Source organism: Elephas maximus, chromosome 4, assembly GCF_024166365.1.
Source record: "Elephas maximus indicus isolate mEleMax1 chromosome 4, mEleMax1 primary haplotype, whole genome shotgun sequence".
NCBI lineage: Eukaryota > Metazoa > Chordata > Mammalia > Proboscidea > Elephantidae > Elephas > Elephas maximus.
Genome location: NC_064822.1, coordinates 53,070,094 through 53,096,933, shown reverse-complemented (window position 1 = coordinate 53,096,933; position 26,840 = coordinate 53,070,094). Strand labels below are relative to the sequence as shown.

The 26,840-nt window shown below is 40.3% G+C and overlaps 1 protein-coding gene and 1 pseudogene across 1 annotated transcript in view; both read right to left on the bottom strand.

Annotated features, from left to right (window-relative positions):
• Positions 1-18,321, bottom strand: part of GDI2 (GDP dissociation inhibitor 2) — a 47,257-nt gene extending 28,936 nt beyond the window's left edge. Inside the window, exon 1 of the mRNA XM_049882055.1 lies at positions 18,040-18,321. Within this exon, the coding sequence (XP_049738012.1) occupies positions 18,040-18,084 (45 nt within the window). The 5' untranslated portion in view covers positions 18,085-18,321. The remainder of the gene's footprint in view (positions 1-18,039) is intronic.
• Positions 1,444-13,818, bottom strand: LOC126075010 (nuclear transcription factor Y subunit beta-like; annotated as a pseudogene).
• Positions 18,322-26,840: the final 8,519 nt, after the last annotated feature.

Below are 26,840 nucleotides of genomic sequence, written 5' to 3'. Positions count from 1 at the left end.
CCAAAAACCAAACCCAGTGCCGTTGAGCCGATTCTGACTCATAGCGACCCTGTAGGACACAGTAGAACTGCCCCATAGAGTTTCCAAGGAGCGCCTGGCGGATTCAAACTGCCGACCCTTTGGTTAGCAGCTGTAGCACTTAACCACTACACCACCAGGGTTTCCTACAGTACACAATAATGGAAAAGTCAACACAACCCGCCCAAGGCAAAGTCAAAGACACTTCACAGATACTTCCAAACTCCCTGAGGGACCCAGCAACTGGGCTGAGGGCTGGAAACCATGGTCTCAGGGGACATCTAGCTCAATTGGCATAACACAGTTTATAAAGAAAATGTTCTACATCCAACTGTGGTTGAGTAGCGTCTGGGATGCTAAAAGCCTGTGAGCAGACATCTAAGATACATCTACTGGTCCTATCCTGACTAAAGCAAAGGAGAACGAAGAAATCCAAAGGCACAAGACAAAGATTAGCCCAAAGGACTAAAGGCCCACAACTACCACAATCTTTGCCAGACTAAGCCCAGAACAACTACCCCAGCTACCACCACCAACTGCTCTGACAGGGATCACAATAGAAAGTCCCAGACAGAGCGGGAGAAAAATGTACAACAAAATTCAAATTCACACACACACAAAAAAAGGCCAGATTTGCTGGCCTAACAGAGACTGGAGATACCCCAAGAGTATGGCACCTGGACACCCTTCTAACTCAGTATTGAAGTCACTCCCAAGGTTCACCTTTAGCCAAAGACTAGACAGGTCTATAGAGCCAATCATAACACACATAAGAAACATGCTTCATAGTTCAAACATGAATAGGAGATTAAACGGCCACACCAGCCCAAAAGCAATGACAAGAAGGCAGCAAGGGAGAGGAAAACTGGACGAACGGTAACCCAGGATGAAGAAGGGGAGACTGTTGATACACCACGGGGTTGGCAACCTACGTCACAAAATAATTTGTGTATTAATTGTTTAATGAGAAACTAATTTGCTCTGTAAACTTTCACCTAAAGCAGAATAAAAAAAGATATATATATATCACTTGTGTTCCAGTATATATCAAAAAAATCCATAATAATATAAAATGGCTATTAAAATACTCCTCTCCTTCTCAACTACGCATCTGTGTGAGGTCTGATTTTGCTGATACACTTTAGCCAGATATAAGAATTCAGCTATCTTTTATTGAGGTAGATATTAAGGAGATGTGCCAAAAAATGTAAAACGATAGTACTCTTCTCACAGTTTTTTTTTTTTTTTTTTGGAGAATGCAGTAGTTATATTTCATTAAAAACATTATGCTGTTATTTTTAAGTGAAATAATATTTTTTAAATATTTCAGTGTTGGTTTCAAATATGACAAATATTTATAGACATAACCCTTATAAACAAAAGCTCTTGAGGCTTTTCAATTTTTAAGAGTATAAACAGATCCTAACATAACCAAGGCAAGGGAAAACATTGAGAGGTACACAAATAAAAGGCCATGAAGGTAAATACTATTACACACATAATCCAATGGTATTAACAAACAATAATGACCACTGAATACACAGGCAGATATAAATCCTATTAGGTGTGGGAGGGTGTATGGGAGAGTACTCACATGCATATGCAAGTTTGGCTGTGAATACTTCCATACACTTATTTGTATGTGCTGCATGTATATTCATATATAAAATGGATACTATATATGTAAATATTCATATTATATATATGAGGTAGCACAGTCATGGAAACAGCCTAGCCATATCCAAATACCCTGAGGGACTGAGTTACTGGGCTTGAAGGCTGAGGACCATAGTCTCAGGGGACACCTTAGTCGACTAGCCTAATATAGCTCATGAAGAAAACCTTCCACACCCTACTTTGCTAAGTAGCATCTGCAGTCTTGAAAGCTTGTATGGGCCATTGAAGATACAATTATTGGTCTCTTTCTGTCTGGAGCAAAAGAGACTGAAGAAAACCAAAGACTCAAGGACACAATCAGTCCTAAAGACTAACGGACCACAGGAACCACAGCCTCCTCCAGACTGAGACCAGAACAACTAGATGATGCCCAGCTACCACTATCGGCCACTCTGACCAGAATCACAAGAGAAAAGTCCCGGTTAGAACGGCGAAAAAAAAAAAAATGTGTATAACAAAATTTAAATTAATAAAAAAAGACCAGATTTACTGGTCTGGGAAAGACTGGAGTAACCCCTAAGACTGACAGCCCTTAGACACCCTTCTAACTTGGAAATGAAAACATTTCTGGAGATCACCTTTCAGCCAAACAATAGACAGGCCTACAAATAAAACAATGACACATGTGAGGAAAGTGTTCCTTAGAACAATCATCTATATGAGACCAAAGGACAACGTATGCCCAAATGCAAAGATGAGAAAGCAAGAAAGGGCAGGAAAACCAGACAAATGGAAATGAGGAACCCAGGGTGTTAACAGGGAGAGTGCTGACACATTGTGAGAATTGCAAACAATGTCATGGAACAATTTGTGAATGAACTATTGAATGGGAAACTAATTTGCTCTGTAAACCTTCACCTAAAGCAAAAAAAAAAAAAAAGGAAACCCTGGTGGCACAGTGGTTAAGTGCTACAGCTGCTAGCTATGAGTTGGAATCGACTCGACGGAAACAGGTTTAGAAAAAAAAAAGATCACAAAAATTTTTTTAAAAAGTGTTGAGGTTATAAAAGCAAGGAAAGACTTGAGAAACTGTCACAGATTCAAGGAAACAAAGAAAACATGTCTATTCAGTTTAGCAATGTGGTGTCCTGGATTGAATCCTATAGGAGAAAAGGACATTTGTGGGAAACCTGGTGAAATCCAAACAAAGTACATAGTTTAGGTAACAGTATTGTGCCAGTGTTGATTTCTTAATTTTTAATAATTTTATTATCATTATGTAAGATCTTAACTTTAGAGGAAACCAGGTGAAGGGGATATGGGAACTCTGCACTACTTTTGTACCTTTTCTATAAATCTAAAATTATCTTATTAAAAAAAAACCCTAAAACAATGAGTTATCACCTCATGCTCATCAGAACAGTAATGATAAAAAACAAACAACCAAAAAAGAAAACAACAGATGTTGCCTGGGTTCTGGAGAAGTCAAAACTCAATCAATTCCTGGTAGCAATGTAAAATGGTACAGCCACTGTGTCCATCAGTTTGGCATTTCCACAAAAAGTTGAACACAGAACTACCACATGACTCAGCAACCCCAGTTCTAGTTACATGTTGTTGCTGTTGTTGTTAGGTGCATTTGAGTTGGTTCCAACTCAAAGCTACTCCATGTACAACGGAAAGAAACACTGTCGGGTCCTGCACTATCCTTACAATCATTATGCTTGAGCTCTTTGTTGCAGCCACTGTGCCAATCCATCTCATTGAAAGTCCTCCTTTTTTTCACTGACCCTCAACTTTACACTCTCCAGGGACTGGTCTCTCCTGATAACATGTCCAAAGTACATGAGATGAAGTTTCACCATCCTTGCTTCTAAGGAGCATTCGGGGTGTATTTCTTCCAAGACAGATTTGTTCGTTCTTCTGACAGTCCATGGTATAGTCAATATTCTTCACCAACACCACAATTCAAAGATATCAATTCTTCAGTCTTCCTTATTCCCTGTCCAGCTTTCACATGCAAACGAATTGTGCAAGGACATCAAACATGAAGAAAGCAAAAGGTCATTAAAAAGACAGAAAAGAAAGAAAAGACCAAAATGAATGTCAGAAGAGACCCTAAAGCTTGCTCTTGAATGCAGAGTAGCTAAAGCAAAAGGAAGACATGATGAAGCAAAAGAACTGAACAGAAGATTTCAAAGGGTGACTCAAGAAGACAGAGTATTAGAATGAAAAGTGCAAAGACCCGGAGTTAGAAAACAAAAAGCGAAGAACACACTTAGCATTTCTCGAGCTGAGAGAACTGAAAAAATTCAAGCCACTAGTTGCAATATTGAAGGACTCTACGGGCAAACTACTGAATGACGCAGGAAGCATCAAAAGAAGATGGAAGGAACATATAGAGTCACTGTACCAAAAAAATTGGTCGACGTTCAACCATTTCAGGAGGTAGCATATGATCAGGAACCAATGGTCCTGAAGGAGGAAATCTAAGCTTCACAGAAGACACTGGCAAAAAACAAAGCTCCAGGAATTGACAGAATACCAACTGAGATGTTTCAACAAACAGATGCAGAGCTGGAAGTGCTCACTCATCTATGCCAAGAAATTTAGAAGACAGCTTCCTGGCCAACCAACTGGAAGAGATCCATGTCTGTGCCTATTCCAAAGAAAGGTGATGCAACAGAAAGTGGAAATTATCGAACAATATCATATACAAATAAAATTTTGCTGCAGATCATTCAAAAGCGGCTGGAGAAGTACATCAACAAGGAACTGACGGAAGTTCAAGCAAGATTCAGAAGAGGACATGGAACCTTGAAAACATTATGCTGAACAAAATCAGTCAGTCACAAAAGGGCAAATGCTATGTGATCTCACTTACATGAGCTAAGGAAATATATAGAGGCCAAAGATTACTAGTGGTTACCTGGGATGGGAGGAAGGGGGAAGGGAAAGTTTTGGCTTAGGGGGCATTGAGTTTATGCTAATAACAGTGGGCTATTTTTGAAAAAGACAGTGAGAATGGTTGCACAACATGTACAATGTAATCAGTGTCACTGAACTGTGCATGTGGAGGTCACTGAATTGGCATTTTCTTGTATTTTCACCACAATAAAAAAAAAAGTATGTAAACTGATTCAGAGACCAGAAAGTTTGAGACCCAGTACTCTAAAGGAAGGATCCAGGATAACCATTAATAAATTAATAATCCACAGAGGATTATAAATGCCCACTCTCAAGAAAAAGGTAAATAAATCATGGATATATTAAGACAAACCAAAGCAAGAAGGGGGGAAAAAAATCAAGAATGAATACAACTAAAGAGAAGAAAAACAGAAATGGGGTATATATTCACTTAAAATCATTGTAGCAGGGTTCAGGTGATCAGTGCTTTATTTTATAAAAAGACAAAGAAAAGTCCACGTATCTTAATAAATCCCTCATGCTTCTCAAATTTATCCAAAGGACTCTAGATAGCAGAAAAGTACTATCTCATGCCCTCAGAACTCTTTACACCTTTATTTTTTAAATTCAAAGAAATGTCACATTTTCCTCCATAAAGTATTTATTCATTTTAGTATTTTTTAATGTTTTCAATTACTAACCATCAGGTTTGAATATTAGTACAGATGAGTACATCGCTATATGTTGTAACTTTCTATTTTTTTGCATACTACATAGCACCCATCACTTCCCTAAGGGTACATGTAACTTGGTTTGAAAAGCATACCCATTAAAGATACATCTCACCGCGTTTTAGGTTAGTGTTTAATGAAGAAGTGACTAGGCAACTATTATCTATACAACTTTTTTTTTTTTTAATTAAAAAAACAATCTGGTCTAATTCCCGTAAATAAAAGCTAAAACACCAAACAGCTGAAAACATTAAGTCACCGGAAGACAAAAATGAAGGAGAGGGTTACATAATAATTTGAGCTCCAAATATTTAATTATTCCTAGTTTTATTAATCTTCACCAGTGGTATAAGGAAAATCTATGTTTGTTCCTGAGAAAATGAATCTAATGGCATATCAATATTAGTATTTGATACCACAGTCCTCAATTATGACATTATTTTATTTAATTTCCAATCTTTCCTAAAGATAGTTTAGCTATAAATCCATTCATTTCAGGTCCTAAGCCCCTGTTTACCTGCAACCTTGTATCACATTCAGATACACTGCAGTGGTTTCTAACATGCATTACTAGATCATTCTGAACCTAATGCTATTTTGGCCTCAAAAGAGTCCACAGAATTCATCTTCCCCAACCTATGGCAATCAAGACAAATTTTAAAAACTGAAGTTCTTTTTTAGAAAACTTTTTATTGATGTAAAACAAAGCATATTGGAAGTGTACAGCTCCATAAATTTTTACTAAGTGAAATACATCCAGTAACTGAACCCAAGATCAAAAATAAAACATTATCAGCACTCCAGAATGCCCCCTCCTGCACCATTCTAGTTAGAACCATCCCTACCCCATAGCCATTCTCCTGATTTCTAAACACCAAACATTAGTTTTGCCTGCTTTGAACTCTGTATAAACGGAATCATATGGTGTGTACATTTTGTATCTGACATCTTTTAACCAAAATGTTTGAAAGATTCATTCATGTTTTGTGTATAACTATAATTTATTCATTCTCATTGCTATGGAGTTGTTAGATACTGTCAAGTCAATTTTTAACACACTGCAACCGTACCGCTTTAGAGTAAGGATCCCCAAACTATAGGAGCCAAATCTAGTCTTCCAGCTGTTTTTTTTTTAAGTTTTATGGCCTGTTTACTTCCTTATTGTCTACGCCTGTTCTTGTGTAACAACAGCAGAGTGCCTGTAACAGAGACTGTATGGCCTACAAAACCTGAAATATTTACTATCTTCGCCCTTACAGAAAGTTTGCCAACTCTGCAAGCAAGCAGTGGTTCACAAAGTTTAGTTCCCAATTACCTGTCACCCATGAACTTGTTAGAAATGTAAATTCTAAGTAGATCTCAAACTTTAGCATTCATCCACATCACCAAGAAGGCCTGTTAAAACCCAGGGTTCCAACCAGTTCAATCTGGTCTGACCCTCTGCTGAGAATTTCACTTTCCATCCCAGATATACAGAATCTGGATCTTTATTTTAATAAGGATCACCTGGAGATCTGGTTAAAATGTACATTATAATTCAGTATATGGGGGTGGGTAGAAATCCAAATTCTCAGCAAGTGGTCGAACCAGAATGAACTGGTTGGAAACCCTGATTAAAACATACTGCTGAGCCCTGGTTGCGCAGTGGTTAAGAGCTTAGCTGCTAACCAAAAGGTTTGCAGTTTGAATCCACCAGCCACTCCTTGGAAACCCTATGGGGCAATTCTAATCTGTCCTATAGGAGAATCACTATGAGTTGGAATTGACTCAATGGCAACTGAATTTTTTTTTTTTGGGGTATTCCCAGAACTTCAATATAGTAGGTCTGGGGTGGAGACTGAGAATTTGCATTTCTAACACACGCCCAGGTGATACTAATGCTGCTTGTCAGGAACCAATTCTGAGAACCACTAGTAGGACAGCACTTCTCAAAATTTGATTCTGATTCAGTATATCTGGGATGGCATCTAAGATTCTGCATTTCTAGTAAATTCTCAGGCTGCAGATATGGCTGATCCATGGACCACAATTCTGGTAACAAATCTGTAGAGGGTTCCACTGAATGAATATACCACAATTTATCATTTCTATGACTGATGAACACTTGGGTAGTTTCCAGTTTTTGACTATTACAAGTAATGCTTCAGACTATGAACATTCTCATACGTCTTATTTTAGTATGTATCTCTGTTAGGTATGTATCTAGGAGTGATACTGCTGCGTGAGCGTGTTCAACTTCCACAGATAATGTCAAACAACTTTTGGATGTACCAATTTACACTTTTGCCAGCAACGTACAATAGTTCCTATCATTTCATATTCTTTCCCAACACTTGTTGTCTTTTCCTAATTTTAGCTATCCTGGTGAGGATGTGGTATTTTATTATTTGTATTTCTCAGTGACTAATGAGGCTGAGCACCTTTTTATAATTTACTGATTCAGGTATCTTCTTTAGGTAAGTGTCTATTCAAATTATTTACCCATTTTTAAGATTGGCTTTCTGTCTTTTTCTCACCACTTTGTAAAAGTTCTTTATATATAAGTTTGATAGCCATACGTATTGCGAATATCTTCTCCCATCCTGTGGCCTGCCTTTTCACTTTCTTAATGTCTTTATAAGCAAAAAGAACTGGAGGTATTTTAAAATTACAAAAATCAACCATAACACTCTTAAACAATTCACTTGTTCAAAAAAAAAAAAAAAAAAAGAAGCTAAAGCAACACTAACATATATGGTTCAACATATTATATGAAAGTAGAATAATATTTACTACCTCAAAAATAGGTTACAAATAACAAAACAACCCACTGCAGTCAAGTCGATTCCGACTCATACCAACCCAAAAATAGGTTACACTATATAAAACAGAAGAAGACTAAATAGTCAAATTCCCAGATGACAAGAGTAGACTTCTGGCTTCAACTTTCAGAAGCAAAAACCACAGCAAGTAAAAGCTATCTTTTACAGATGGAATTAGCATAGCTTCTATATATAACTTTTCACACTCCATTGTAAATTAGCATGATTCACTGGACCATGGCTCTAAAGCACACACTGAAGTCTAAGGCCTAAAATAAGGGGCTCAATAATTTAAAGATTGAGTAGAGTCCAAAGAGCTGACAGGAACTACCTTTAAAGGTGCTAGCCAAAGCTAATCAAAAATCGACAGTTTCACTAATTCTTCTAGCTCCATCTATAAAAAAGATTGCTTTAACCTAAGATACTCCACTGGTCTCACACCCTCTGAAGCAAGGGAGAATGAAGAAAACGAAAGACACAAGGGAAAGATCAGGCCAAAGGACTAATAGATCACAACTTCCACAGCCTCCACCAGACTGAGTCCAGCACAACTAGATTGTGGCCGGCTATCACCACTGAGTGCTTTGACAGGAATCACAATAGAGGATCCTAGGCAGAGCTGGAGAAAAATGTAGAACAAATTTCTAACTCACAAAAAAAAAAAATAATAATAAAAGACCAAACTTACTGGTCTAACAGAGACTAGAGAAACCCCAAGAGTATGGCCCCCAGACACCCTTTTAGCTCAGTAATGAAGTCACTCCTGAGGTTCATACTTTAGTCAAAGATTAGACAGGCCCATAAAACAAAACAAGACTAAATGGGAACACTAGGACAGGGGCAAGGATGAGAAGGTAGGAGAAGACATGAAAGCTGGTAATGGGGAACCCCAAGAGCAAGAAGAGGAGGGTGTGTTGACATTTGTGGGGTTGGCAACCAATGTCACAAAACAATATGTGTACTAATTGTTTAATGAGAAGCTAGTTTGTTCTGCAAACTTTTATTTAAAATACGGTTAAAAAAAAAAAAAGATTACAGCCTTGGAAATCCTATGGGGCAATTCTACCCTGTCCTGTAGGGTTGCTGTGCATTGGAACCAACTCCACGGCAACAGGATTTTTTTTTTTTAATAGGGGAAAAAAAAGATTGCTTTTACATTGCTAAAAGAATAAAATAATAGCAGCATAGATGTAATGCAGTAACACTTCTAAAAGCCAGAAACTGTGCAAGGTAGAAACCTATCAGAGAAGGAAAATTCAAATATTTTCCACTAATAGAAGGTGTTGCTATAGGGTTGCGATGAATCTGAATCAACTCGATGCCAATGGTTTGGATTTTTTGTTTAATAGAGAACGACAGAAAAGAAGTAAGACTGCACCCTGTCAAAAGCAGGAAAACTTGCAAGAACTGGAAAAACAAGGCAGCCTCCGTAAGTTCCAGCTCTCACAGGTTTCACTGTACTTTACACTTTGCCTTAAAACATGGGATGACGTCACTAACTCACTGATAAAATTCATCAATCATATCTGGGCATAAGGTGTACATTAATGATTCTAAAAATTTTAACATCTTCCAAAATTAACAGCTCAAAACTAAAATCTACTACCTATCTGGTGAACTCATATTAGCAAGTAATGCACATCAAAGTCATAGAAAATGCAGAGTTTTCTTCCTTTGTACTAAAAAATCTGGTCTCCCCATCATATATGTGAAAAATACTGTTAACTTTTACCAGAAAGTTTACATAAATTAGTCAACGTGTTAGTTTTAAACCTAATGAGAGTACTCCATATTTAATCTCCATCCTTTGAATTCACCCATAAATTACCTAAAAATACAAACACATATAAAAAACTAATATTATGAAACCATTTTCAGAATCCAAGTTCTTTATAACGGCATCCACCACTCATCTGGTATTTCATGTTCTCTACCTAAAAAGAGGAAACCCTGGTGGCGTAGTGGTTAAGTGCTATGGCTGCGAACCAAAGGGTCGGCAGTTCGAATCCACCAGGCACTCCTTGGAAACACTATAGGGCAGTTTTACTCTGCCCTATAGGGTCGCTATGAGTCAGAATCGACTCGATGGCACTGGGTTTGGGGTTTTTTTTGGGTACATAAAAAGAGGTAACCAACAAAAACTGTTGAAAGTTTAGCTGTAGCAAAGTTCCAGTATGTGTAAATGAGTGAGTGTGGGAAATGGGGGAAGGCCCGCATCAGTGATAATGAAGTTTGCTTCCCTTCAGTACCCTACATACAACGCTTACCGTTGTTGTTAGCTGCCCTTGAGTCACCTGAGACTCATGGCAACCCCATGCACAACAGAACAAAACACTGCCTGGTCGTGGGACATCCCCATGATTGGTTGCAGATCAGCCCATTGTGATCCATAGGATTTTCACTGGCTTATTTTTGGATGTAGATTGCCAGGCCTTTCTTCCTAGTCTGTCTTAGTCTGGCAGCTCTGCTGAAACTTGTTCAACATCATAGCAACAGGCAAGCCTCCACTGACAGATGGGTGGTGGTTGTGCATGAGGTACACTGGCTTCCTGAGTCTCTTTCACATATAACAATAAACAAAAAAGTAAACCAAACCCACTGCCATCGAGTCGATTTCGACTCATAACAACCCTACAGTACAGAGTAGAACTGCCCTACAGGGTTTCCAAGGAGCGGCTGGTGGATTGGAACTGCCAACCTTTAGGTTAGCGGCTGAGCTGTTAACCATTGTGCCACCAGGGGTCCTAAATGGTATACTAGTAACCCAAAAAGTTAATGCCCCCGCCTTTAAGAAAGCAACTTAGGCTTGGAAGAAAACAAAGTTTATTAATATTCTGATATAGTAAGTAACCAAACTAAACACCAACTAAAACTTTAGAAAAACATCTTATCAAATACTACTGTATTTTGTTTTAACTCTACCCTTAGATTTTATGAGAAGGGCAAACACGATGAATTAACTCAGCCGCTTACCTGAATTACAAAAGTAACATGATTCAATATTAAAATAAGAAACTCTACGAATCTCTTGAGTAATAAATTGCAATACACAATGCATGCAGGAGTCATACAGAGCAACAAACTCTTGTACTAAACAAAAATAGTTTAGTACCTTTAAAATCACGCATGAAAAAGATTTTCAAGTCTGAATTAACACCTCGATTAATCAAGCATCAGGAAGCTACATCACAGCTGTTCAATACACAAAGAGACAGCTCTTCACCATCACTTCTTCCCTCATGTCTCTGTTCTGGAATCGTACAGCATCTTTCACTTCAGCACTGCCCATTCCATCATGTCTTCAGATCATGAAAACTGAATTTGTTGAACATCAGAAATCTGCTGATATGATACTGTGTAAACCATAACATGGTTGTTGACCACCTGCAAAGCCCAAGGTAGACATGATAAAGAGATTATCCTCTCCACTGACTGTCTTCCTTTTCTCTTGATGGCATCTTTCACTTGCTTCAGATGTTATAAAGCTGATGAACTCACACGCACATTCTTGAACACTTTCTTTGGCATCTTTTGCAATCTTTCCCATTTGAGGTATGGCATTTTTCATTATTCTTGCCACACCTGCAATTGGAAGATATAAGATACTTACCTTGTTTTCTGAAACTTTGTTTTGAACCATTTGTGTCTTCACGATCGTTTATGCTGTCCTCAGTATTATCATGAAGCTGTATAACATAAGGACCTCCTGCAGAAATTCCTAGTTGAGAACATCTGTTGTAGAATTGTCACCATTCAGTTTTCCCATTCCCTGCTAACAAAGGGGCCGGGGCGGGGGTGGGGGGGGTCTCCTTTTCCACTACTGCAATTCTATTAAGAGTCATACCATCCTTCCACTCTTCCAAGTGTTGTGAAATATTGTCAGAACTGTGTTGTCAATGGTGCTTAAGAACACCTGTCTAAGAAGATGTCTTATCTTTACCAATTTCAACCTTAGTCTAACCCGAGAGGCTTCTTTCCCACTAGGGACCACAAGCCACCAGATGGCTGCATTCCTAACAAGTAAACCAGACTGAGAGAAACTAAATCCATTCCTTCCTCCCAGGGACCTCGCTTCCTCCCCACGATTCTGGCGGTGGGGGGTGGGGGGCAGCGCCACCACCCGTTCCAGCCGAGAAGTCAGTACCACGTGTACACGGTGGCCAACCCCCACGTTAAACCCCGACTTGCCGCGCCAGGGACTTTCTGGGCCTCTGACCGGCCTCAACGCCCGCCACCGCCCCCGCCGCCGCCGCCCACTCTCCACGTGGGGCCTGGAATGCAGTGGGCAGACAAAGCAGCTGGCCCGCCAAGCTCCTGCGGGTGATCCGGAAGGTGGCGCTACCCGTAGGTCCCCAGGCGGCGGCTGACGCCAAAGGGGTTCCTCCAGCCAGATGGCCGCGTCAGGATCCAGGCCGGGGTTCCAGAGCAGGTCCCCCGGGCTAGTTCCTGCACAAAATGGAGCCGACCCAGGGCGCTCCGAGAGGGGCCCAACAGCACCTCGGGGCCCCTCCTCGTCCTCTCGCCCGGAGCCCAGCGGCGGCAAGCGGACTACAAAGAGCCAGGCCGCGCCCAGCGCCCGCAGTGGGAGCAGCCTGGTTGGCGCCAGCCAGCCAGGCCCCGGTGCGGGCGGGAGGCGGGTGCCCCGGGCGGCGGCGGCCTAGTGGCCACTACTGTATTTTTAAGTTCTCTTGTGATCAGAAAACTAACAGAAATAAATCCACACACAAAAATGTGGTTAGGAAAACAAGGTACTAATAACGTAGTGTGTGATCACAAGGCTACTTATCAAATTATATGAGGAAGTTTTATTAAGTACGAAAATTTTAAATCACTTAACTATCACAATGGTGTATATATATCACAATAATAACGTAATAATAAAAATTTTTAGTTTTCAGCAGAGTGTTTAAATGTCTCTGCCCCTCTAACGCATCTCATTAAAAGTTTGCTCAATATGGCTATTAGTGATGGTTGCACGATTGAATTGGTTTTATGGAATCCTGCCCGTGAAGAATGCCGAACTGGCAAATGTTGTGTTCTCTTTATTTTTACAATACAAAAAGATATAAAACATAAAAAAAGGTCAGTGATACAACTTAAAAAAAAAAAAGCTTACTCATTAAAAGATAGCTTTTCCTGAAATTTGCCTCTAAATATGCCATTCTCCTGCTCAAAATCTTAGCCCACTGTTTATAATACAAAGTTCAAATTTCTTAGCCTAGTACTTCAACAGTCTTGGTAATAAGCCTTCTTTCCACCTCTATCTCCCATTACTCCTCATACCTTCTGTTCCAGGCAAACTGAACCATGAGTCCTCCCTATCCCTGAATGCATCCCCTTCTTCATACCAAACTTCACACTATCACACTAGTATGCTAAAATATATCTGATTTTACCTGGATCTTCTACTGGGCTAGTATGCTTAAGGCTGATCTAAAATACAGACTGCCTACAAGACATTTATACCTTCAAAAAGTAAGACATTTGTAAATATTGGCCCTATAATCACTACTGCAGTTAAAGTTCTTTGTCTACAGAACTTTAACATTGCTATGGCAAGGGTTTCAAGGAGCAAATCTAAGATTGAGTAAATCTAAATCGCAATCTAAATTACAGTTCAGGATTTTTAAATAACATACAAAACGTCCTCTCTGAAATTACAAATTCTTCAGGAAGAAAATTTTTAAAAAAGCATGTTTTACACGGGATGTAAAACAATTTTTTAAACATTTAAAACTGAGAATAATCTGGTTAAATATCACTAAAATACACATTTCTATTCGTAACGCCTTGATAGAATTACTATATAAAACAGGAAAACAAAAAAAGACCTCTGGGCAGCACAAATAGCTGTGGAGCTAGTTACTCTTATTTTATATATTATTTCTAACAAGCTTCATAAATTTATTTCCAAGTCCACAGTCAATCAGAAAAAGCAAATTAGGTGATGTGAGGCTGCCCACACATGCTGAAAGCAAAGTAAAAGTTGCCAGCCTAACAGCAAAGTAAGGGGGTGGGGGTGGATTGAAAAACAAAGAAAAGAACTCAAAAAGTAGAGCAATCTGAGAAGTTAGCAAGGAGGGCAAAAGTTCCTACAAAGCTTAGTAGGCCTTAATGGCTTCATTAAGTGATAAAACCAGTAAAAACCAAACCTGTTGCCATCCAGTCAATTCTGACTCATAGTGACCCTTTAGGACAGAGTAGAACTGCCCCATAGTAATTGCATAGGACAATAATTAATCCTCACAATGTGAAATCTTAATTATCAAGTAAATTACTTATGTTGCTTAGTTAAGAAGTTGTGATATCATTTAGAAAGGCTTTTATAAACAACTTTTGGTTCTTTAAAGGGATAACCCTCAATTCCTTATAAAACTCAATTGTTGGAATACTCCATTTATACAGAATACTAAATTTCTTTGAGGCAGTGAGAGAATGAAGACTTTACTCCAGTTTATACCAAATCCTTTTATGCATTCTTTATTAAAATTATTATCAGTATTTATGAATTAATATGACCTTAATTTAGTCTCAACTGATACAACACAATGACAATAGTAAGCAACAGAGAAACTCCAATACTTCCTCACACTTCCCTTTAATAGTAAGCAAACCTCACTAAAAGTATTTGACACGCAGGTATCAGGTAGTATTTGGTACCCATACCTGCAGCGGAAATTTTAAATGCCTTTCTTTGGATTTTTAAGACTCAGGCACTAAAAATAAAGAAAATTAAACGGCATGTTCACTCCAAATACTCAGTTAATTCTAATTTAAGCGTTTTAATTTTGGTAGTCTCTTGACTTAACTAAGTAAGCGAATTTCCTGTAACACTAAAAATAAGGGTATAATATTTATCATTATTAAAATCACTCTATCACCACTACTCTTTTTTTTCAATATTTTATTGTATTTTTTGTGAAAGTTTACACAGGAAATTAGATTCTCATTTAGCTATTTCTAGACATATTGTTCAGTGACACTGGTTACATTCTTCACAATATATCAGCATTTTTGTTATTTCCATTTTGGTTGTTCTGTTTCCATTAATCTAGCTTCCCTTGTACCCCCTAGCCTTCTCATCTTTGGTCTAGGGTAAATGTTAACCATTTGGTTTCATTTAGACAATTATTTTGAGAAGCACATTACTCACAGGTGATACTATTTATATTATGGGCCAATCTGTTATTTGGCTGGAAGATGACCTCTGGTAATGGTTTGAGTTCCAAGTTTAAAGAATATCTCAGGGCGATAGTCTCTGGGGGTTCTGCTAGTCTCTATCCAGTAAGTCCGGCCTTTTTTTTTTTTTTTAAGGAATTTGAGGTTTGTTCTACATTTTTCTCCCATCCTCTCCGGGACCATTATTTGGGTCCCTGGTTGGAACAGTCCACCACTACTCTTCTTCTATCAATGATGGAATAACAAAAATGACCTAAATTGATATAATTCTCAACGATCGCCTCACAAAACAATCTAGGAAGGTTCACAGGGTATTAAAATCATCCCAGCTATAAAGTGACAACAGAAATTGGTCTTATCTCTAGTTGAGTATGCATCTATCTACTTATCAAAAAGTTCACAATTATTCAAGTGAAAATTTAAATAAAGTGCATTCTCTTCATTTGGCTGTTACACAGTGAGACTTGCCATCTTTGATACAAAGTGATGCCTCTGAATCTGGCAGGTGCTAACCTGCATGATGACAGATTTGCACTCACTTGTCATGTTTAACTGTAAGCAAATCTGAAAGACCAATAATAACCTTAGAAAAACAATAGAACTAACCGGCTCTTAAAACCTTCTGGTAGCAGTAGTACCCATTCCAACGGGCAAAATCCACCACAAACTGCTAAGCCCCAGCTCTGAATTCCAATTAGACACTTAAAAAACAGAACAAAATTCTGCAATGCATAGGACTATTCATTTAGGATCCAACAGTGTTCCAGCTCACCACCAAAAAAGAAATTAGACTGAATCCCTCACATTCAAAATAGTTAAATGGCTTTCTAGATAAGTGATCTCATCTATTTGGAACTATTTCCTAGCCAGTCACATGTGTATTTCCAGACTGTTCAAACATTCAGAAACATTCAGAAAAAAATCACCATAAATCATTATAAACACAAAAATGATGTGTCAGTGATTTTAATAATTAAAAAATCATTTTACCAGAATAAAAAGCTATTCTAATTCTTAACAGCCGTTTCCTAAAAAATTAGCCAAGTAAAAGTTCAAAGATTTTTTTTTCGTGTCTAGAGAAACCTAAAATAGCTATTTTAATGTTATCTGAAAAAATTAATTTGATCTTGAGAGATTACAAAGCATTTCAGCTCATTTGAAGTGGTGGTTTGCATTAAATGACTCAGGAATTTGAGGTCAGATTCATAAGATACGGAAGATTTTCATCAATGTTCACCTTATTAAGACAGAAGTAGTCCAAAGACAGAACTCCAAATTTCCAAAGAAATTTGACAAACTGGTCCTCTCTTCAAATGGATTTTTTTTTCCAAAAAAAAAAAAAAGTATGAAGACAAAGAAGTACAAAATACAACACCTGCCTGCGTTATTTCCAGAATATTATCCAAAGGTCTCTAAGCAGACAGATGCCCAGGAAAATAAAGATACCATGGTATTAGGAACAGCTCGCATTCGTACTGCTATTGTATGTAGTAATACGTAATTATGTTGTTACTGATTTACCGTCTAAATCCCTAAAGAGAATACAGTAGTAGAGAGAGAACTTGGCCTCTACCAATCCATCACCAATCCATTTCTTAGCGGAAAGCATGTAGAACAGACAATGGAGACAGGGGACAAACCAAACAAAAGGAAAAGATGACAAAGGTCAGGTGCAAAAGCATTTGACAGGCAAGTTTTAAGACAAAACTCACTTCCATTCTACAAATGCTCAATAAGTGGAGTGGGGAAGGTGGCTAAAAAGAATCGATAATGTTTCTTATTTGAGGCTGGGAGAATAAGAAACTAATTGTTCATTTTCTCTAAAAAGGAAAACTAATTAAGCTGTAACAATTACCGAACAGTGATTCTCCAATGACTTGTCGCAAAATCTTTGCCTAGCTTTGGCAGCCAAAGACTGGCTAGTGGTTGACGACTAAATAGGAAATACAAGTGTCCTCCACCCTCCCCCACTCTGCCTTGTGCTTTTCCGTTTCCTATCCGAAGAGTCATCAAACCAAAAAGGGAGGTGGAGGAGCATCAATACCCCAAACCAGGCTTTTTTTTTTTTTTAAACTCTGTGGGAGAATGAAACTCTCTTTTTTCCACCTATTTTTATTTCGCCATCAGTATTCATCATCTGCTTGACCGGCTTCACGACTAAAGCTCTGGGTTTTCAATTTCCTGGTTCTTTCCTTCCACATTAAACAATCTATTCCAACCTGCAACCGACACAAACTGCCATGAGGTTACGAGAGCGCTAGATTCTGCCGCAGGCTGAAACTCCTTCAGAACTCACCCATTCCAACCAGCGAAAATTCTCTTTACCGACAACCTTGAGAACCACCTCTTCTTCTTCGAGAAAAAAAAAAAAAAAGACGACAAAGTATTAACGAAAAGAGATGCAAAACCGCAGGCCGGCTCGCCCTCTCAAGGCAATGCCCAGATGCCTGCAAACCGGGGATTCAGGAACAGAAACACAGACAGGCCGACTCTTCGTGTCCACGTCCAAAGGTGAGCCCACACCTTACACATCCACAAGTCGGAGGAAAAGGAAGACAGTGCGGTAAACTAGCGGGGGACCTGGGGAAGGAGACTGCAAAACCTGCCGGCAAGACAAGGAGCTGTGCGGGCCGGAGCACCCGCGGCCGCAGCCGCCCCTGTCCCGGCCGCATTGACTTCCCCGGACAGCTCTGGCCTGGGCTGGGGTCGGCTCCCCCGCCCCCTAGCCCCGCGTCCGGGCCACATGCTCCGGGGCTCCTCGGCCGCGGTCGCTGCCTAGAACTCACCGTCAGGCCGGTGCCCAGCACGATCACGTCGTACTCCTCATTCATGGCGGGGACAGGGAGAGGATGGAAGACAAGATCAAGGAGAAAGCGCAGGGATTCTAGACAGCCAAGGGGGTTATATATCAACCCTAAGGCGGCGGTGTAAGAGCTCAGGCCGATTTCGGAGCCCAAGAGAAAAAGGAAGACCGGAGAGGTAAAATGGAGCTGAGAAGAAGGCGAACCTGCGCGCCACCTCAGACGGGAAGAGAAGAGCCGGGAAGGGAGGGGGAAGAGAAGGACGGGAAGGGAGGGGGGAGAGAGGCGGGGCGGGCAACAGGAGCCCTCCGCAGCCTGGGGGGCGGGACTTAGGGGGAGGTGCAACGGCGGACCAGCGATCACGCTCCTCCTTCTCTCTCATTGGCTACTTCCCCATCACTCGCCCAATCATCTTCCTCTCAGACTTCACGCGAGAAGAGGTTGGGCGTAAACAGCTTAGATTCCGGTTACCCACCGAGTCCTCTGCCACGGTGGTTGAGGGGCGGAGGCGGTGGTTCGGCTCTAGCGATTAAGTGGGAAGGAAGTATGGCCAGAAGCTAGACAGTGACTGTCAACTAACTACTGCAACATCTGTGGGAGCTCAGTCGCCTCCAAAGGCCGCATGCCACCTTTGGACTTTGAGCTGTGCGCGCTGTCTTGTGCTTGTAGCGGCCACGTGGGACGTGGCGGGGAGTGTTGACTCTGCCGCGAGTGTCTGGAAAACTGCAGGCGCTCAGTTTGCTGCTTGTGAGAGGAATGCGGACTGGGGAAGGCCTGTTTCCCAGTCCCGCAGACCCTACTCTCGTGTCTCGCGGATTTGCAGCTCTTCGTGCGTGGCTTGGGATTGCTGACTGAGGAGGTTACGTAATGTGGCGTGACACTCGCTTTTGCCTCCGGACGGGATGGGCTGGTGGGACTTTAGAGCTGCAACTGGGCGTGTGTTCCAGGCGTCCAGGCAACCAGCCTCCGGATGCTTGAGCACTACCTGCAGTTGCCCTTATTTTTACTAATTGTAACTTTGTTTTGTTTCTGTCCTGCCTCCTTTGTTCTGGGACAAAAAGGAAAGAGTTCGGAAATTCCTTTTTTTTTTCCCCTGTCCTATGTCATTCTTGCTTTTGGTGCGTTGATCATACCCATGTGTGACCTTAGGAAATGTGGGAGAAGGGCAAAAAAAAAAAAGCCTCTTAAGAAAAAATAACCCTTAGCATAAATAATGGGGAAGGCCAGATTTGATTTGGAAGCACATCTGCACCTACTGAGAGCTAAAACTTAAGCCAGGTATAAAAATAGTGCCTGACCAGTGTATAAAAGTGCTCAGGCCATAAGCATAGAGGAAACTATTCGTTTGCCCTCCATTTCTCCGCCCCTCTTCTTCTTTTTTTTTTTTTTTTGGAATCTCTGGCTTTCTGTGTGGAGAAGCATAAGCAGAGGCTTGTGTTCTTTTAACCCAAGGGGAGTAAACCCTGAGGTTTACTAAAGAAGAGGCCTTCTAGACAAGTGATTTCCTTAAAGGTGTTGACACTTAAAACTGTTTCAGCCTGCCATAGATTTGTATTCTTAACAGCCAATAAAGATTTGGTATTTCCTTCAAGACTTGCCTCAAATAGAGCTAGATAATAACTGTTCAAAGCGAATCCTGGTAGGCAGAACTCCATGTTTAAATCATTCAGATACAGGAAAGAATTTAACAACTTTTACATTGTTTCTTTACCCCATAAAACCAGTTTAAGAGGGTATGACAATAGAATTTTTTTGGAGGAGGGAGAAGAATCAGCGTCAATTTACATACAAACCTTAACTGAATTTTACAAGTAGACAAAGTCAAGTACAAAGTTTACTGAACTGCTGAACCAGTTATATAACAGTTGGTGTAACTGACTTTTCAGTTGGCTAAAGAGATGATGCCTTAAGAAGTTCCTGCTATTGCTTTATCTGTTTTGAAGTAGTCAAATACCTGTATTTTTCAATTAACATGAAATACTGACCCATTTTTAAAAAACCAATAATAACAAAATACAAACTAGCCCATGTAATGCCATTAGGTTCTGGGTGAGCTGAAGAGGCTATTAAGCATATCAGCTGAATTATATTATCTTTTAAGTGAATATTTCATTAATATTCAGATACAGTTACTGAAAGACTTAAAAGCCTTGGGATAACGGAATTGAATTTAAGGCTAATAAGGCTCCTCAGTCCCATCCCTTGTGCTGAAGTTTAATTTGGTTTTGTTGGCAATACATGTCCTATAGAAGTCCCTGGGTGGTGCAAATGGTTAATGTGTTTGGCTGTTAACCAAAAGGTTGGGGGTTCAAATCCACCCAGAGACACCTTAGAAGAAAGTCCTGATAATCATCTTCTCAAAAATCAGCCAGCTACACATCAGTAAAGAACAGTGACGAATCCGTGAAACATTTCATAACATGGAGGAACCAGGAAGTCATTATGCTGAGTGAAATTAGTCAGATGCAAAAGGGCAAATATTGTATAAAACCACTATTATAAGATCTTGAGAAATAGTTTAAACTGAGAAGAACACATTCTTTTGTGGTTATGAGAGGGGGGAGGGAGGGAGGGTGGGAGAGGGTTATTTACTGATTAGATAGTAGATAAGAACTACTTTAGGTGAAGGGAAGGACAACACTCAATACAGAGGAGGTCAGGAAAATTGGACTAAACCAAAAGCAAAGAAGTTTCCTGAATAAACTGAATGCTTCGAAGGTCAGCAGAGCAAGGGCGGGGGTTTGGGCACTATGGCTTCAGGGGACATATAAGTTAATTGGCAAAATAAATTAAGAAAATATTCTGCATTCCACATTGAAGTGTGGCATCTGGGGTCTTAAACTCTAGCAAGCGGCCATCTAAGATGCATCAATGAGTCTCAACCCACCTGGATCAAAGGAGAATGAAGAACACCAAGGACACAAGGTGATTACGAGCCCAAGAGACAGACAGGGCCACATGAACCAGTGACTACATCATCCTGAGACCAGAAGAACTAGATGGTTCCTGGCTACAACCAATGACTGCCCTGACAGGGAACACAACAGAGAACCCCTGAAGGAGCAGGAACACAGTGGGATACAGACCCCGAATTCTCATAAAAAGACCAGACTTAATGGTCTTACTAAGACTAGAAGAATTCCAGCGGTCATGACCCACAAACCTGTTGGCCCAGGACAGGAACCATTCCCGTAGCCAACTCATCAGGCACGGATTGGACTGGACAATGGGTTGGAGAGAGATGCTGATGAGGAGTGAGCTACTTGCATCAGGTGGACACTTGAGATTATGTTGGCATGTCCTGTCTGGAGGGGAGCTGGGAGGGTAGAGAGGGTTAGAAGCTGGCAAAATGGTCATGGAAGGAGGAAGTGGGTTGATTCATTACGGGGAGAGTAAGCAGGAGTATGTAGTCAGGTGTATATAAGTTTATATGTGAGAGACTGACTTGATTTGTAAACTTTGACTTAAAGCACAATAAAAATTATTTTTTTAAAAAAGCCCTTGGGACTTCTAAGTCAATTGGCAAAATAATTCTATTATGAAAACATTCTGCATCCCACTTTGAAATGTTGCGTCTGGGGTCTTAAATGCTAAGAAGCGGCCATCTAAGATGCATTAATTGGTCTCAACCCACCTGGAGCAAAGGAGAATGAAGAACACCAAGGTCACACAACAACTAAGAGCCCAAGAGACAGAAAGGGTCACATGAACCAGAGACCTACATCATCCTGAGACCAGAAGAACTAGTTGGTGCCCAGCCACAATCGATGACTGCCCTGACAGGGAGCACAACAGAGAACCCCTGAGGGAGCAGGAGATCAGTGGGATGCAGACCCCAAATTCTCATAAAAAGACCATACTTAATGGTCTGGATGTGACTAGAGGAATCCCGGCGGTCATGGTCCCCAAACCTTCTGTTGGCACAGGACGGGAACCATCCCCGAAGACAACTCATCAGACATGAAAGGGACTGGACAGTGGGTAGGAGAGAGATGCTGATGAAGAGCGAGCTAATTATATCAGGCAGACACTTGAGACTGTGTTGGCATCTCCTGTCTGGAGGGGGGACGGGAGGATAGAGTTGGAAGCTGGCAAAAATGTCACGAAAGGAGAGACTGGAAGGGCTGACTCATTAGGGGGAGAGTAAGTGGGTGTACGGAGTAAGATGTATATAAACTTATATGTGACAATCTGACTTGATTTGTAAACGTTCACTTGAAGCTCAATAAAAGTTAATAAAAATTAAAATAAAAAAAAGCCCTTGTAAACACTATGGAGCACAGTTCTCTGGCACACATGGGGTCACCATGAGTTGATGCCAACTCAATGGCAACTGTTTTACAGGTCCTGTAAAAGTACCAAAAAAAAAAAAAAAAACAGATTGAGTCAATCTCAAATTGTTTTGTACATGTTCTTGGCTCTTCCACCCCCATCTATGCTAGTTGCCAAGTAGCTTGGTTGGAAACAAATATATTTATGGTGAAGTGACTTGAAAGCCACTAATTGGTTCAGTATATCAGAGACCATAGATTGCAGTTCCTGCTACGCTGAAACCTTAGGTTTGGGGGAAGTAGGTTGGTTGGTGGAGAGGAGTGGAAAACCCATCAATCTTGAAAGTACTCCAAATCTTTACACAAAGCAGAAGTCCAGTAGAAGTCTATACTTGGGAGTAATTGTTTGCTGATCTGTTTCTTCTAAGTCTCCATCCGCACTTTACCAAGGAAGAGACTGAGTCTAAAGAAAGAAAATTACAGTGAGCCTTAGTCCAGGTTTTCACTGGCTAATACTTTTCAGAAATAGACTGCTGGGTCCTTCTTCCTAGTCTGTCTTAGTCTGGAAGCCTGGCTGAAACCTGTTCTCCATGGGTGACCCTGCTGGTATCTCAATACCAGTGGCGTAGCTTCCAGCATCACAGCAAAATGCAAGCCCCCACAGTACGACAAACTGACAGACGTGGGGCAGTTGTTCGGACAGAACAAGGGGATACTGATGGGTTTAAAGTCAGGAAAGTTGTGCATCAGGGTTGTATTCTTTCACCATACCTATTTAATCTGTATACTGAGCAAATAATACGAGAAGCTGGACTATATGAAGAAGAACAGGGCATCAGGTTTGGATGAAGACTCATTAACAACCTGCGTTATGTGGATGACACAACCTTGCTTGCTGAAAATAAAGAGGACTTGAAGCACTTACTAATGAAGATCAAAGGCCACAGCCTCCAGTATGGATTGCACCTCAACATAAAGAAAACAAAAATCCTCACAACTGGACCAATGAGCAACATCATGATAAACGGAGAAAAGATTGAAGTTGTCAAGGATTTCACTTTACTTGGTTCCACAATCAACAGCCATGGAGGCAGCAGTCAAGAAATCAAAAGACGCATTGCATTGGGTAAATCTGCTGCAAAGGACCTTTTGAAAGTGTTGAAGAGCAAAGATGTCACCTTGAAGACTAGGGTGCCCCTGACCCAAGCTATGGTATTTTCAATCACATCATATGCATGTGAAAGCTGGACAATGAATAAGGAAGACCGAAGAAGAATTGACGCCTTTGAATTGTGGTTTTGGCGAAGAATATTGAATATACCATGGACTGCCAAAAGAACGAACAAATCTGTCTTAGAAGAAGTACAACCAGAATGCTCCTTAGAAGCAAGTGTTACATACTTTGGACATGTTGTCAGGAGGGATCGTCCCTGGAGAAGGACATCATGCTTGGCAAAGTACAAGGTCAGCGGAAAAGAGGAAGATCCTCAATGAGGTGGCTTGACACAGTGGCTGCAACAATGAGCTCAAACATAACAACGATTGTAAGGATGGCCCAGGGCCAGGCAGTGTTTCGTTCTCTTACGCATGAGATCCCTATGAGTCGTACCGACTCGACAGCACCTAACAACAACAACAACTTAGTCCAGGCCACCTTTATCTCTTCTGGACCAGTGCAACAGTTTCCTAACTGATTTTCTGGCCTCTTTTCTTATTCCCCTCTTATCTGTTCTGTCCATTATCTTTTTAAAATGCATGTTCATGCTTCTACATATCTTTTGCATTTAGAATAAAATACAGATTCCTTAGTATTGTCTATAACGTGCTGTTTAATCTAGCTTCTGCATTGCTATACTCCTTGCTCACTACACTCCAAACACAATAATCTTTCAGTTCCTAGAATCTGGTCAGGCTTTTAACCACTGAAGGGCCTTTGCACTCTTTTTGGTCCCATAACTACCAACCGTAACTTACCCCCTGCACTTCTTCACACAGCTTTTTCCACTTCCTTAGGTTTCAGCTTGAAAATCACCCCTGACCACTTTATCTAAAGTAGGTACCCCTCAACCATTATTCACTATCTGCACCCTGCTTATTTCTTTCATTACTCTTATCTAATTGGTCATTATTTTCTTTACTTGTTTTTTTTTTTTTTTTTGTCTGTATGCCAATTAGAACGTAAATTCCACGAAGGTAGAGATCTTATTTATCCTGTCTACACTTAAGCCCCTAACACCCAGAAAAGAGCTGAGAACCTGGTAGGTGATAAGTAATATTTGATGAATGAATGAGAGACCTGGAAGCTGATGCCTAGAACTCCTCAAGGCCTGAATGTGATGAAATAGGTACCAGTTCCTCCTAATACTTTTGAGAAGTACAACTTTTCTTATAGTAAAAGATACTAAAATTAGTATTTTAAAGGGTCTTAGGACCAACAAAAAAAACAAACCTGTTGCCATCGAATAGATTCCAACTTATAGAGACCCTATAGGACACAGTAGAACTGCCCCATAGCGTTTCCGAGGCTATAATTTTCACAGAACCAGACTGCCACATCTTTCTCCCACAGAGCAGCTGGTGGGTTAAAACTGCCAACTTTTTGGTTAGCAGTCTAGCACTTAACCCTGCACCATAAAATACAAATATGTTTAAAATCTGGGTAGCTCATGTTGAAGAAAAAACAGGATAGTTAAAATAATTTTTTTAAAATTTATTTCCTAGTTTATGGTAGATCACTTACCCACACCTATGCCCTCATAAACTGTTCATCTGCTCGCCATTTCTGGCTCTGCAGTGACTGGCTCCACTCTGCCCAAACCAGAATTCTAGATATCATCCTTGAAAATGTGATTTGCCAACTTTCAGCCCCTATAATACAGAGAAAAGCAGGAACGGAGAGCCAACAGACAGATGACTAGCATAGTGCACTAAATGGTTTTGAGTTCCATGAACTTAATATACTCTAATGCCTTCTGGACCTTTTCCCTCTGCCTAGAAAGTTCTTCCCTATCCTTCTAGGTGACCTTGCTTTCTTCTACTTGTTTGAAGTCCCAGTATAGATGTCACTTCTTTGAGCTATCTTTCCTTACTGCTGCAATCTGGATTACATCCCTCTATTCTGGGGTACCACAGTACTCTATTACCCTTCTCTTAGCACATATCACTGTGGGTTGTAATTGTTTATTGCTCTATAATCTTACTAGGTTGTGGACCTCTTAAGGGCAGAACTCTACATTATTCATCTTTTTTTCCCCCTCAGCATCTAGTTCATAGTAGGCATTGAATAAATACTTAATGCAGGAGTTCCTAACCTAGGGGATATTTATGATGCCTCTAAATGGATGATCCCTCAGATGCAAAATGTAATGTACATGTGTATTTTTCCAGAGGAAGACTCCATCACAAATACCACAAGTAGATGGCTTTAACAAAGTTTATTCTCTCACAGTCCAGTAGGCTAGAAATACGCATTCAAGGCACCAGCTCCAAAGGAAGGCTTTCTCTCTCTGTCAGCTCTGAAGGAAGGTCCTTGTCATCAGTCTTCTTTTGGTTTGGGAGCATCTCAGTGCAGGAACATCAGGTCCAAAGGATGTGCTCTTCTCCCAGTGCTGCTTTCTTGGTAGTATGAGGTCCCCCATGTCTCTCTGCTTGCTTCTCTCTTAAAATCTCAAAAGAGATTGGCTTAAGACCCTAGCTAATCTTTTGGATCTCATCAATATAACTGCCACTAATCCATCTCGTTATATCATAGTGATAGGATTTATAACACATAGGGAAATCACATCAGATGACAAAACGGTAGACAGTCATACAATACTGGGAATCATGACTTAGCCAAGTAGACACAATTTTGGGGGGACACAATTCAATCCATCCCAAAGTGGTTAATGACTCTTAAATGATTAAGAAAGTGTATGTGTGGATAAAGAGATGAATTCACAATATTCTTAACACTTAGGTAAAGAAAAATAAAACTTCCAGGAACTGCGTATCAGAGACTATTACAGTGATGAGCCATAGATTACAACTTTTATTGAATTCCTGTATATAGAGGAATGAAATCAGTACCAAGACTCACAGGAGTGAATTATCCAATAGGCAAGATAACAATTTGTAGTAAACAATTTCACATTTTTCACCACATGAAAGATCCTGCTAGATACGGCTGGCACCTGTCTCCCTCCCAACCCCACATCACCTTCCTGTAGAATCAAAGCCTCTTTTTAAATTTACAGTCCCTGACAGGGGTGGATGACCAGTAAGCAAGGTAAGCACCAGCTTACTTGTGCTTACTGATCTGCAGTGAACAAATTCACGTGGATTTCACCACATCTTTGGCATTCTTATCAGGAAAAAGTGAACATAAGTCCCTGTTTTGTTGGAATAGTTGCAGTTTTGACCACTGAATCTCAATTGCCCAAGGCCTTGGAAAAAATCCCAGGGTTAGCCTTGACTCCTATGAGAAATAAATAACCAAGTATTGGGAAGGACATCTTGTGCCTTCCCAGATAACAG